The sequence below is a fragment of the Tripterygium wilfordii genome, chromosome 6, assembly GCF_013401445.1.
Source record: "Tripterygium wilfordii isolate XIE 37 chromosome 6, ASM1340144v1, whole genome shotgun sequence".
Taxonomy (NCBI): Eukaryota; Viridiplantae; Streptophyta; class Magnoliopsida; order Celastrales; family Celastraceae; genus Tripterygium; species Tripterygium wilfordii.
The window spans coordinates 2115261-2129415 of NC_052237.1; the positions used below are offsets into that span (position 1 = coordinate 2115261).

Consider the following 14155-nt stretch of genomic DNA (forward strand, 5'->3'; position numbering starts at 1 on the left):
AAACTACCTACGAACTTACGAAGTAAGTCATCACTCATCACCAAAAAAATAAAATAAAATAAAAACCAAAGAACAAAGAAACCCTCGAACAAAAAACACACTACATTTTGCTCCCTCCCCTCCCAGTGTCTCTCTGTCTCTGTTTCTGTTTCTCTCTCTCTTCCCCTTCTTTTCTTCTTCTTTTCAAGCGTTCGCATATAGATAGATCAATTCGAAGAAAAACCCGTCAAAACCAAAAAAAAAAAAAAAAATACAATCCAATCTGTTGAGCTTCCATTTCTGCTCTCTCCTACTATTTTTTTCGATATTTAATATTATATTTTTTCAATATATACACAGAGAGACTCGTGCGTGTGTGTGGGGTAGGGGTATTCGGCTGAGTGAAGATGAGCGGTGGGGGGTATAGGGTTCAAATTCCAAACAGTGTGAGGAAGACGATCCAGAACATAAAGGAGATCACGGGAAATCACAGTGAGGAGGAGATTTATGCAATGCTCAAGGAATGTTCCATGGATCCCAATGAGACAGCTCAAAGGCTTCTCTTTCAGGGTATGGCTTTTTGTGGTTTTCAGCTCATGTTTTGGGTTCGTGGATTTGATTTTGTTGCGATCCTCTTGGTCCAGAGTCTCTGGCTTTCTTAGTGGCCGATTCGATTCGATTATAGTTTTGTCTTTTGGTGGTTGGGGAAGTGGGGGATTGAGTTGGTTCTTCTCTCTCTCTCTCTCTGTCATGGGTTTTACTGATGATGTAATTCTTGGCTTTCGTTTTCATCAACAGCCCTCTGTTATGTTATTTCAAGAGCCAGTCTTGCTTGTGAATAACCTAGAGGGACAATCGGAAATTAGTACTATGAGCACATTTTGCATCAACTTCATGAACTAGGGATTTTCTGTGTATTAGCTTCCCTGAACTATGAGATTTTTGTTCTGAATTTGTATAACTTTGATTCTAATTCAACAAGACCTGGTGCTTTGATTTTTGTTCTGAATTTGTTGACTCTCATGCTAGTTTGGGAGCTTCGAGAAACACGTGATGGTGGTGAGAAACACAAACATTCGTATTGTGAACATACATTTGTGCTGTGCAAACATTTTCAAGCGCGTATTTATCATTTGTTCATATGCGGTGTGTACAATACATGTGCAAATCTGTTTATTTGATTAAATTTGATATATTGACTGAGCTAAATAGCCCGTTATATCCTAGAACACCGAAACCCCAATGAAAACAGGATGTTATTACAAGCGTCTTAGGAAGTCAACAACTTTCCCCTTAAATTTGCTGACACGCGACAGCTTAGTGCAAATGTGTAATTGTCATATTTTTTTCTGTAATCCTGTACTTTGTTGTGGAATTTGTTAGTACATGATACATTTTTTTTTCTTTTTCCACTGTTCTCTTTCAATTATTTTCTAAACCTAGAAAATAAGTTATCTATGGTTTTACAGATCCATTTCATGAGGTCAAAAGGAAGCGTGACAAGAGGAAGGAGGTAAGAGATTATGTTGTATGCAACTTATGTTAATACCTTTTCACTTTCAATGGTGCATGATTCTATCTTGTTTTGTTGTTCTGATCACGATTGAAAAAACTGAGGAGCACTTGCTGTCTTGCACTCCTTACCAACTTGCAACAATTTTCCTTACTAGAAGATGTGAACGGAGATATTGGCTGTTCCTGCTTGTGGGCCAATATTAGTGAAATATTGTGTTTTCTAAAATAAATACATAAATTCAATTTAACCATTTTTTGTAATTGTTAACAGTGGAGTTGCTCATAAAGATATTAATCGAGATCATCACTCACAAATAAGTTAAATTTAATCGAGCTCATTTATATGTGATTTGGGAGATGTCACAGTAGAAGGGGCGACCTTCTACCTCTTCTATTTCTTTTCTTTTGCTGGCCCTGTGTTAATTCTGGCGGATTTTTAAGGATCCAAGGATATGGTAACAGATTGATTTTTTTGTACTCAATTACAAAGAGAGAATTCAGGGTGCTATATGGTGGATCTATGGGGGATTTCCTGGTGTGATAGAACTTTATCTAATTTTATCATTATCTCACAATGTGGCCTTTTCACATTGACATGGAAAATATGGAATTACCTGTTTGTTTGTTTGTCCTTTGGTTCACATTTGAGCTTTGGAATTTACGTACATTTACCGTGCAGAATCTGAACAACCGAGAATCAGCAGAATCTCGTTGGAGAGCTACTACTCAAGTGCGGGGGAGTAGGGGTGGTCGGGCTAATTTTTCACCGCGTCACACTTCAAATGGTAATAAAATACTTTGAAATCAGAAGTCTTTAAAGTTTTTTTTCCCAGGATGTCTATTTGCTTATTTATGCCTTTTGCTTTGGCAAGCACCATCTAATTCATGTGGTATCTTTGTGTGACTCATTTAAGTAACATGTCAGTAGATACCATTCTGCATTTTTTATATTTGTTAGAAACTTTTGTTGCTTGAAACATTTTGGGTCATAGTATAAGGATACTATTCAAATGTTGGCTGATGTTGAAGGCAGAAACTTGTTGTATACTATTGTCTATGATGGCAGCCAAGCTGATTCCTTCGTGTGACCTCTTTTCAGATACTGGCAGTGGCGGTGGCAGGAATTCTGGTGCAGAAAGGAGTGTGGGTCCTTTGCCAGTCTCACCAGAGACAGAAAGTAAAGAAGCGACTCTGTCAGCAAGGTGAATGCGAATTTACAAATGTCATTCCATATAGTTCCCATATCTTCTTGTAGTTGCGTTAAAAATATTGGTAAAAGGTGGTGCGGTATGAAGTATGAACAATAATATGCACTTTTATATGTTTGTTTTTCCAGCTCTGCTGCTATTGTCGCCAATGGTCCTACTGTTGTAGCTTCTGAAAGCACCGGTGTTGTGCACTCCACCAATTTTGCAGCAGGAAATGGTATAAACCAACCTGAAAGGATTTTATCCACCACTGGCATTAATAAGTTGGAGAGTGCACTGCCGCCTGTTGATGCAGATAAAAGTCCCAGCATTGCATTTGGTACTGGGGATATGGGTGGGGAGCCTGTGGCAAATTCGAGTAACTCCTCATTGTTGATGGCTTCATCATCTTCATCAGCAGTTTGCTTCTCATCTTCGGATCCTGTTCTGGTTCCAACTAGTGATTCATGGCTCCCAGGTGCTGTTGGTGCAATCAAACGGGAAGTGGGGAGCAATCGAACTTCCGGTGAACAAAACTCAGTTGTCCCTGCTGAAACCAAATTAGCTTCTGGTGAGGACATAGGATAATTTTCTTCAGGTTGACCAGTTTGTATCTCGTGTTGTGACTACTGAAATTGGTGTGGCAATTATTGGCTGCAGCTTCTGAAATTGGCGGCACTTTGCAAGGGAAAATGCCAAGCAGCAGATTCCAGGGAGTTGGGAAGACTCCGATGCTTGAGTCTTCTCAACCTTCATCTTCCTCAACCCATGGTGGCTCTTCTGGCAGTCGCCCTTCTTCTAATTACAGTAATCGTTCCCAAGCAATATTTGGTCCTCAAAAAGGTACAAGTTGGAATCAACTTTCTATTTGTCAATGTTATGGTACTTGTTAATGGTTGCTAGTTACTGTTGGCGTTGTAAAATGAAGTGCTTTTGTTCTTAAGTAATGCTTCATTATTCATTTATTGAGATATGTGACCTTTAGTTATCAAAAATGTTATTGTGTACTCATTGCGGCTTACTTCATCAAATATGGATATGTTTGTAGCCTAATGATAATCACAAGAATCAAAGGAAACCTGGGCAAATTGCTTTATAAATCCCCTTTCTGTGCATTGTTCCATTGCTTTTGTCAGTATATTTCATTATTCCGCAATGAAGGAGTCAATTTTATGATCTTCAGCTTGAATTCTTAAAGATAGTTGTTTTGTTTGATACACATTTGTCAGTGACACACTGGTGAGCATTACTATTTACTATTATTCAAGGAGTTATAGTAAAAAATGTAAATATAATCATGTGTTGCGTGATAAGGGATTGTATGTTTGCTGAATTCTGGTCAGCTAGGAAAACTTACTGGCTCTTAGGGAAAGATGTTGAGCACTGGGAAGAAGCTGAATTCACAAAAAATTGTAAATCCTGATGAAAAGTTGTGAATGCTCCTTGGCCTGATGTCTCATTTTTTTGTTGTTCTTCCAGAGGGAATGGAAACTTGCTTATGGCTAGTATTCTAGTAGGTCACTGATTTTCTGTCTCTCGCAGTTGGATCTAATAAGGAGTGGAAACCAAAGCCGACTGCCCCTGGTGTGGCTCAAGGGTCTGGAACAGGTGTTTCCTCTGATGTTGCTAGTATTTCCATCAAAGCCAGGGCTCAGTCACTTGCTGTAAATGTCCTTGATTCTGAAGAGGCAACTTCAGAACTGCAGAAAAAGCTGGAGGAGTTACATCTTCCACAGCATCAACATGTCATAATTCCAAACCACATTCACGTCCCTGAATCTGAAAGAACAAAGTTAAGTTTTGGAAGTTTTGATGCTAGCTTTGGTGTAACGTCGAGCTTTGTAAGTGCTCAGCAGAGCTTTGTGAGTGCTCAGCAGAGCGAGAAAAGTTCAACGCCTCTGTCTGAAACTTCTCATGGTCTTGAAGAACCTTTGGAGGAACAGGCTGCAAGGTTTGTAATCACAATTCACAACTTCCCTTAAGTTTGTATTGTAATGCCTATATCCTGGTGTTACTAGAACATGGGGCTCCCACTCCCTTCTCCGCGCTGTTAGGTTAAGTTTAAGAGGGAGGAGAAATATCATTAACCTTCTAATAACAGCAAGCTCACTGGTGATCATAGTAGTAAACCATTTCCAAAAAAAGTAAGTAAATAAGGGAGGTAGAAAGGAAAAAAAACCTGAAGAAATAGTAATATTATACTTTAGCAAAGTCATTCGGAACTGATTAATCCTCTTATATGTGGTAATCTTTGGCCTATATGTGATCTCAATGCTAATACAGTGTGCCATTGGAAAGGCTGTCTTTCTCAGTTTGGTGGATTATATTTATGCGATGGAACTTATATTGGTTTTGACAGCTTTGATTACTCTTGGACCTAAATGCTGAAGCAAAAAAAATTTCTCTATCTATTTTACATAACTGTAGAATAAACTGCCACATGTAATATTACTAGGTGAAAACAAATGGTATTGTGTGCATTAACTAGATTTCTATAAGCATATAAGCTTAGCCTTTAGAGCGTTTCCTTTTTACGTATACAAGTTATAAGTTATACTGTTGGTTTCAGCAGTCCAAATGCATTGGAAACTGCAGAGGAGGAGGGAGCGTATCCTGAACATCCACAGTCACCTTCGAATATACACAATAATTTTTCTGGCGAGGGAGATGTTTCTTCCAGTGTGGTTCAAGAGTTTGAAGAATCCAAGCAGGAGTCTGCATTGTCTGGAGGCCATCAATATTCTGTGGTCCATACTTCTCCTAACTACAATTATGGCTTTATGCCTCCAATTATAGGTAGTCAGGCTTCAGCATTTGAAAACTCAGAGTCTCAAGCACGTGATGTTTCTCGCTTCCCAAGCTTTGTAGTAAGAATTCATACCTCTCTTTTTTACAACTCTCCTTTTCGTGTTACACTCTGTAAATTAAATTAATCATACTGATAATTTACTTGTTTTATTATATGAACCCTTCAATGTGCAATAAGTGAAACTTTGAGAAGATTAATGTGTATCATGTTTTATGATTATGATTGATTCCGATGTTATATGAGTCAATCAAATTATTACCAAGTATTTTCTATTGGTAACTTTTGTGCAGTATTTTTATGAATTATTTTTTCGGCTTTGAAACTTATCACTGTTGGTCATACAATGCTTTCTGTGTCTAGGTTCAGCAGCCATTTGATCCGACAAGTTACTATGCCCAATTTTATCAATCAGGTGCTGATAGTGATGGTCGTGTTTCTCCTTTCCCCACACCAGCAGTTTCAACCAAATACAATGGGAATGTTGCAGTGTTGCCGCCACAAAATTCTCAGTCGCCTCAAGAGGTTTGCATAGATAAAATTCTGCTCATAATTCATATCAATATAGCAGTTTGTGACTACTTTATTGATTGGCTAGTGTGTGCTAATTGGTTGTTGAAGAGTTTTCTTTTATTTGTTGGCTGATTCTTCGTACAACTGGCATATTTCCACAATTTTCCATGAGCATATGATGTGCATGTGCTCATCTGCTCACCAGTCATCAACTTGTGCTGATGCTGAAGTTAGCGAGAATATGACCTTACTGATATAATTAACTTTCCATTTAGACATGTGGAAATATTCAATTCTGGGAAGAGATGTATTCCTAGGATTGGAAAGGAGAAAGTGAAGGCGAGGTGAGTAAGGGAAGGCGGAGGTAACTCTGACCTTATTTCATGCATATTCATTCAGAGATGTGCCCCTGATGTCTTGTTAGTATTCCCTCACATAACTCAGAGGTGTTTTTGTGGAAAATTTTACCATCTATTTCATGTAAGATGTGAAGAGGTTATTATGGGTTGTAATTGTGTTGGAGTCAACTTATAAGAAGTTTTGTGCTTTGATAAAACAATTTCACCCATTATAGGTAAAAGTTCAGTAACTAGTTACCTGCTAAGTAAATCTCAAAATCAAACTGCTAGAACTGTAATTTGTGTGAGGAATGGGCTACTTCCACCTTCAGATGGTCTAGATAGGCGTTTGTGAGCTCTATCCATTTTAATGATGCACTTGATTTGGAAAAGTGATGGTGACAGTGTGATATTGGTATGTTTGTTCATGCAGTTTGCATTGTCATATGTGAAACGATGATGCTGACATGCTGTATGTGTTGTTTTGTTTTGTTTTTTTTTTTTTTTTTAAAAGATGATAATTATAATGAAAGAATATAGTCAAAACGTGATAAGAAGCCTTCGGCTTGCCTCTCGGTGTGCTTATCTTGTTCAAGTAGTAAGGGCTGGTTGTTATCTGGAGTTGTCTTATTCCTAATGATGCTGCTTTTGTGAAACACTTATATTGTATTTGTGAGCTTCTGATGTCCTGTTTGATTTACTTTAACTGAAGGAGGAGAAATTTTCTGTTTGATTGATGTTGCCAGGTGGCACCATTTTTCCCCCCCCTAATATTATAGGAACTAGCATTCATTAATTGGATCTTTTGGAGAATGCTGGTGACATAATTTTTACTTAATGCTTGGCTCTATCATTTGACTTGGTGACACCACATGTTTCAGGGTGGAAACTTAGTTTTGTCTGCGTCGGGTCCAACTCCTCTGGTGACTCAAGCTGCTGGTCTTATGCAAAGTTCTTTAGCTGTGACTCAGCAACCACTCCCTGTCTTCCGCCCACCAGCTGGGTTGCATATATCCCCTTATCCTCCAAATTGCATTCCATATGGCCACTACTTCTCCCCGTTCTATGTTCCATCCCCAGGGATCCACCAATTCTTGAGCAATGGTGGATTTCCTCAGCAACCTCAAGCTGGCGGTGTATATACAGCTCCACCAGGAGCTGCCTCTGGGGTCAAATATCCTCTCCCACAATACAAGTCTGCAACAAACAGTGGAAACTCAACCCAGATTGGTGTGCCAAGTGGTTACGGACCATACAGCTCCTCTCCAGCTGGTTATAATCCCAGTGCTGCTGCAACCGCTGGGAACTCTGCTTCTAACGAAGATCTCGCAACATCTCAGTTCAAGGAGAATAATGTCTACAACACTGGGCAGCAGGTTCGCCTCATTTTTTGGTTAATATGTTCGATGGTGATTTAATTATATTTTTTACTTTTGGTTATCATTTTTAGAAGGGTTTCTTACTAGCAATTTTGTGTTATTTGTGTCTAAAGAGAGCATGAGTTAGCAGTGACTCTACCTTATACTTTGTGTTCAAGCTCCGATTATATGCCTTTCCTTATTCCTGATGCTTTGCCATGATGAGTTTAGAACATTCTTACTGGAGGTGACAGGGTGATGGCATTGTGTGGATGTTCCTGAAATTGGCATTTTGTGATAGCTGATGCTAGTAGTTGTGCAATCTTGGGTGCTCTGGATGGTGCCAGGAGGCTTGTTTTGTTACTGGAAATGGTAGTGGATACATATTACTTTGTGCTAGTGGTGGTAGTGGATCATCAGGCAGTGTCAACATGGCAGCAAGGCTGAAGCTGCTGACAATGAGTAGTGGTGGCTGTGGGTGATGATACTGATTTTTCTAGGTAGTAGCAGTGTGGTTGTAGGGTGAAAATATGGCCAAGTAGTTCTGTATTTAATCTTTGCTAGAACTCTTCCATTTTGATTTCATTTTCTAGAAACTCACAATGACACTGGTCTTGGTCTTATAAGTTATATCTTTTTCTCTGCTTCTTGCTTTATTTTTTATTTTTTTTTGGGTATACTTTTATCTTTTGATATGTTGTAAGCTTGCTCCATTACATGACCAAAGAAAGTACAAAATTTAATCTTTGGTGCGCCACCCTAAACTGCAGCCACAAGTAAACAGTCCCAAAATAAAGAGCACAGTTTCGTGTCACTCCAATGATGTGATTGTTCTATACGTACATGGTAAGATAGTGAGATGCTATTTTGTGTAGGCGACTGATATATGTGTGTTATGCTTTTTCAACTGAACCACTTATATGTTTACAAAATGTTCTGAGCTTGGGGTTTGCTTGTCATATAAATGATTATTGATTACACTGAGACATGAACTTTGAATGACCTTAAATGTAATTTTTTGCAGAGTGAAGGTTCAGCCGTCTGGATTGCTGGTCCTCCTGGTCGAGACATATCTAGCTTGCCGTCAACTCCCTTTTACAACCTTCCTCCTCAAGGTCAGCACATGACTTTTGCTCCATCACAGGCTGGCCACGGCCCATTTACCGGCATTTATCACCCTGCACAAGCAGCAACAGCAGCAGGTGTTCACCCACTCCTACAACAGTCCCAGACCATGGCCGGAGCTGTTGATATGGTGGGACCCACAGCCGGTGTTTATCAACAGCCTCAACATGCACAGATTAATTGGCCCGGTAACTACTGATAAAGAGGGTTAGACTTTATTTTTTCGTGAATCAAGAATATATAAGCTCAACTCCAACCTTGGGTTATTTTTGGGAACTTGAACAAGTTTGAAAAGATGAAAAGATCAAGAAGAGCAACATTGGCCTGATTTGAGAGTGTAAATTTAGGAAAGGAGATGTGGAGAATTTGCAGTTGGTATCTTCTAATTGTGCTTGAGTTGAGAGCACAAAATGTGCAGTTCTCCTGTAACTGAAATTGACCATTTTAAGTTAGTTGGGTTAGCAATGTGCAGGTCTCTCTTTCTTGCTGTTGCTATATGGTTTTACCATCTTTTTTTATAGTTTGACGCCACCTCCCCTTTTGTCTTTTTTTTTTCCCTAAGTTTGAACTCATAGAATTTACTGAATGGGAGGACTTTTTTCATTTTGATCTTCGAGGCCTCCGGAAGGTAAGATATAGGTTGGTGGAGAATTTTTCGAATTCCTTATTTCTTGTCTTTCTATAATCTTACCTGTAAAGTGAATTTTGATAGCAGGAAAAGGTTTTACTGAACTGTTCTAATTGGTATGAGCAAAAGCAAACTTTCCAATTGTTTCATTTACTTATTAGGTAGCCGGATTGTAGGGAATGTGTACTACCATGATATATCTTATCATGTTGTGGTGTGCCCTTGATCTCTCTCTTTACTTATCTCTACTTTAATTTTATCTATGTAGCTTTTGCATTTGACTGGGGATGATTACTTGATTCGCTGTGTTTAGGGGTTAGAGGATCGCCTATCGGGTTTGCTTCCTTGTGCAAATTCAAGAGGGTTCTGCATTGATTCAGTTTTCCCCTGTATGCATGACATTGTGGTGTTTGTGTATATGAGGAATTTTGTTTTGTACATTCATGCTGGCCTATGCTCCGTTTTTAAGATTATGAAAGCTCCCCAAAAAAACACTAAACGACATCCTTCGTAGTTTTCTTCATGGCCTCTTCAGAGTTTCCTTCATTGTCCTGCCTCGATATTGTCAGAATTGCTTGATTGATGTTTTCATCGAACCATATACCTAGTCTTCCTTAGCTCTCAATGTTCATGTACTCTCTCCCTCCTCTCGCGGTGCGCCCCAAGCCTCCTATCCTATGCTAACAAAGGAGGCGTCGTGGTCAGCGTTGAAGATGATACACGCAGCTGGAGGAATTGTAGAGAGTTACTACATGGCAGTTCCTGCAAAAAGGAGCTTAGACAAGTACCCTTCTTTCATATTAGCCAAGTCAGATGTTTTCAGATGGCCTTGGGACACGGTGGTTCGTCCTGATCGGATCCTCAAGCCTGGAGAAAAGTTGTACATCGTACCGTGAAGAACCAACCTCCTGCGAAAGACCAAGAAACCCAACAAAGATGTGTTCCATGACTTGTTTTGTATCACAAACCTCAAATGATATGAGCTGTGTAAGCGAGATGAGTAGTTCCTTGAGGGGTGTTTTTAAGAAGAAATCAAGCTCCATCAAACACGTGAGGTTTGTTGGGATTGACATAGAGCCATCTAACGTGCAAGACAAGTCCACCCAGAGGATGAATAATGCTCAGGCTCAAGGCAGGAAGAGGAGACCAAGCCATGGTTTGGCATGGCAGCCACAACTTAACACAATTAGTGAGAAGAACAATGAATGAAGAAGCTCTATCCACGACAAAATCCTACAAATTGATGCAGGTGACCAGGTTGTCACCGCTCGAGCGAAAATTCACAGTTCAATTTTTGATAAATTGAATAAGTAGAACCTATCTTTGATTTCAAATTCGCTTTGTTCTACCACACTCTCCGTGTCACAAATTCAATCCTTTAGGAGCAGATTGGCAGTTGATAACTTGATATTAGTTTTTACTATCTACTTCAAACCAATAATATAATATGGTTTGTTTATAAAATTAAAAAAAATAATAATATAATATGGTTAGTGGGTAGAAATCTTCTTGTAGTTGGAGACTTGATGTTTTTCCTTCCTCATTGACGGTTAAAGCAGTTATTAACAAAGCACACGAAGGTTAAAAAGGTCAAACAGCATTTCCTTCTACGCTTCCTATTCCATTCCCGTCTTTTTCTCTCTCGATAAATCAAATCCATCAATCAACGAAGAAAAGATAAAGAAACGGAAGAGAGAGCACCAAGCCCTCGTGGGAGGAAGGGAAGACCGAGAGAGAGAGAGGATGGGACAACAAGAACGAGACGATGAAAGCACGGTAACGAGTGTGGCTGCTGACGAAGAGACATGGAACCACCGAAAGCAGACCCGAATATTGGAACTTTCGACCAAGCTAATCAATGGAGATCTCCAGACCCAAATTGAAGCTGCCAGAGATATTCGGAAGGTTGTCAGGAAATCCTCGGCAAAGACTCGCTCCAAGTTCGCTGCCGCCGGTGTTATTCAGCCTCTCGTTGAAATGCTACTTTCGCCTAACCTCGATGCCCGCCATGCCTCTCTCCTCGCTCTCCTCAATCTTGCCGTTAGAAACGAACGGTCGCTCTCTTCTTCTTTTAGTATATATCATATTGATTCATGTTTGATTTTTTTGTTATGAATTTTGTTGGGTTAAGCTATGTTAGGTCAGTTTAGTTCAGTTACTAAGCGATTCTTTGATTGCTGCTGGGGGACTTTTTATTGCTTTTTCCGAATGGAAATTTGACGGAAAACATGGCATTCGATGATTAGCTAAATTTGTCGGTTAGGGTTCCTTGTTGGAGATAATGAAAGGATGAGGAGTTTGAATTTTGAGAATACATGTTCTGTAATTGGGGATTGGGGAATAAAGAGGTGAAACTTAAGCTTGGTGAGAATATAGATATTAATCTTTCTTTCTCTAATTCTTCAGCAACTGCTTGGGGCTTGGGGCTTGGGGCTGTGGATGAATTGTTTCTTATATGGAATATTTTGTGGTACATATTACTTTTGTGGGATTGAACTCTTTTTGGGCTGGGAAAATTTCATTTCAGGGTATTTGATTTATCAGTTTGATTCTAATTGTCTGTTTGTAGTTTGCAATTTTTTGTTGTTCAATGACCTTTCTATGATATTCAATGTGGATAATCTGTTATAGATCCAAGAGGAAAACGTATTTATTGCAGTACCATGGCTGTGTTCGGTGTTCGGTGTTCGGTGTTCGGTGTTCGGTGTTCGGTTTACAAGTCTTGCTACAGAAATGGTATTTCAATAACATGGAATTTTGAAATGTCCAATTAGTATTAGTTTTGGAGTTTTAGTTTTCGTCAATGCTTTGCATTGAATCCAAATAGTAATAATTGCAAGTGATTCTTTCCAGGCTACCAGGGAATGAAAATTCACCCACGACTCATCTTATAATTTCCCTTGGCTCAAGTTGCCTCAATTTATCTAAAATTGAGTATTTCTTGTTTCCCAGTATTCTTTGTCACTTGAAGGCCGGGTGTGCTTTCTTTGATTTATGAAAGCACCGTTAACTTTCCCTTGTATTTGTTGAGGACCATCTTTAGTGAAAAAATTATCAGTTGAACCATCCTCATCACTCTGCCTTCATGGCAGGCTTCAGATCCCATCCCAGTAGAACAAAAAAAAAAAGAAAAAATTCTGAGTTGAAGATGTGATGATAACTAATGGGCATGGATCATATGATATTTTCTTGATGTTTCATTTTTCCCTTTTTTCTTGCCAATATCTTCGTTTTGTGTTATTATTTAAATTATATTTTCTTTTTGTATATGATGTTGATATATCTGTTTCTTTCTTTTAATTTGTTATCAGAAACAAGGTCAACATAGTGACAGCAGGTGCCATCTCTCCACTTGTGGAGCTCCTCAATTTCGAAAATAGCAATTTGAGAGAATTAGCCGCTGCAGCAATATTAACACTCTCTGCTGCAGCACCAAATAAACCAACCATCGCGGCTTCTGGGGCTGCCCCTCTTCTGCTTCAGATTCTCATATCTGGAAGCGTTCAAGGAAAGGTTGATGCTGTGACGGCCCTACATAATCTCTCTACTGGTGTAGAGGATTCAAATTTAATTCTTGATGCTAGAGCAGTTCCCCCTCTAATGGAGCTCCTTAAAGAATGCAAGAAATATTCCAAGTTTGCTGAAAAAGCTACAGCGCTACTTGAAATCCTTTCCCACTCTGAAGAAGGGCGAATTGCAATTACAAACTCGGATGGTGGGATGTTAACACTCGTAGAAACTGTTGAAGATGGATCACTCATCAGCATGGAACATGCAGTTGGAGCTTTGCTCACTTTATGCAGGAGCTGCCGAGACAAGTATCGACAACTCATTCTCAAAGAAGGTGCAATACCTGGCCTTCTTCGACTGACAGTAGAGGGTACTTTTGAAGCTCAAGAAAGAGCACGTACACTCTTAGACTTGCTTAGAGATACTCCACAGGAGAAGATAATCGCGTCCTCAGTTTTGGAGAAGATTGTTTATGATAAAGTTGATCTAGTCAATGGAACCGACAAAGCTGCTGAAACTGCGAGGAGATTACTACAAGACATGGTTAAAAGAAGCATGGAGGTCAGCATGAACCGCATTCAGCTCAGGGCTGCATCTTCGACGACACCTTCCAAAATTCCATCCTCATGAGGTATCCTTTTTCTCCCTCACGATGGTATTCAAAAGGGTGAATAAAAATGGTGAAATTCTGAATCAAGGCTCAGTACTACTGCAGATCAACAATGGAGGTCTCATCATGGCTGTTTTGTACATCTTGCCATCTTGGCCTGACCTTGAATCATGTATGTATAGAAAAATGTGTGTCTGTACATTTAGTCTAATGACAAGTTGGAAGTTGTAGGAAAAGAAATACTAATTTAAAGTTGCAAATTCCAGCAATACTGTGAGGAGCTTCAGGTTGGAAGCTAATTTGTAACCCCTACCCCTTGACGTATTACCTAAACAATGTTGCTTAGGCTTTAGTTAGTTTCCTGGGCTGGGCCTGCATCTTTGAAGTGGGCTTCCACGTTATCTAATTACGTCTTTGCCATTGTTTGTCGGTGTGATGTAGATCTGCCTGTTTGGCAAATAGAGAACTAGAAGTCAAGTCAGCCTCTCTAAATGCCAGCCATGATTCCCGACAAAAAGATGAAAATGGGGCCCACAGTAATACAGTCCTTGAGATGATCATCGTACACGCGTCTCATATGAAACGT

The 14155-nt window shown here is 39.4% G+C and overlaps 2 protein-coding genes across 4 annotated transcripts; both read left to right on the forward strand.

The window, feature by feature from the left end:
* The first annotated feature begins 99 nt into the window (after positions 1–99).
* LOC120000289 (GBF-interacting protein 1-like) lies at positions 100–9602 on the forward strand. 3 transcript variants are annotated; one of them, XM_038848307.1, is made up of 12 exons: positions 387–549; positions 1449–1492; positions 2174–2279; positions 2594–2696; positions 2831–3252; positions 3342–3524; positions 4224–4632; positions 5251–5548; positions 5851–6012; positions 7220–7714; positions 8467–8542; positions 8721–8862. In XM_038848307.1, exons 1-12 carry the CDS (start codon positions 387–389, stop codon positions 8723–8725), a joined length of 2466 nt encoding a protein of 821 aa, XP_038704235.1. In that variant the 3' UTR covers positions 8726–8862. The 3 variants fall into 3 exon arrangements, with proteins under 3 accessions (XP_038704232.1, XP_038704235.1, XP_038704233.1); XM_038848304.1 differs by lacking the exon at positions 8467–8542 and having other exon boundaries at positions 100–549; positions 8721–9602; XM_038848305.1 differs by lacking the exon at positions 8467–8542 and having other exon boundaries at positions 5254–5548; positions 8721–9602.
* Positions 9603–11088: 1486 nt separating this feature from the next.
* LOC120000516 (U-box domain-containing protein 15-like) lies at positions 11089–13921 on the forward strand. Its single transcript, XM_038848623.1, has 2 exons — positions 11089–11503; positions 12761–13921. The coding sequence occupies exons 1-2, from the start codon at positions 11193–11195 to the stop codon at positions 13587–13589; spliced, it is 1140 nt and encodes a 379-aa protein (XP_038704551.1). The 5' UTR covers positions 11089–11192; the 3' UTR covers positions 13590–13921.
* The last annotated feature ends 234 nt before the right edge of the window (positions 13922–14155 follow it).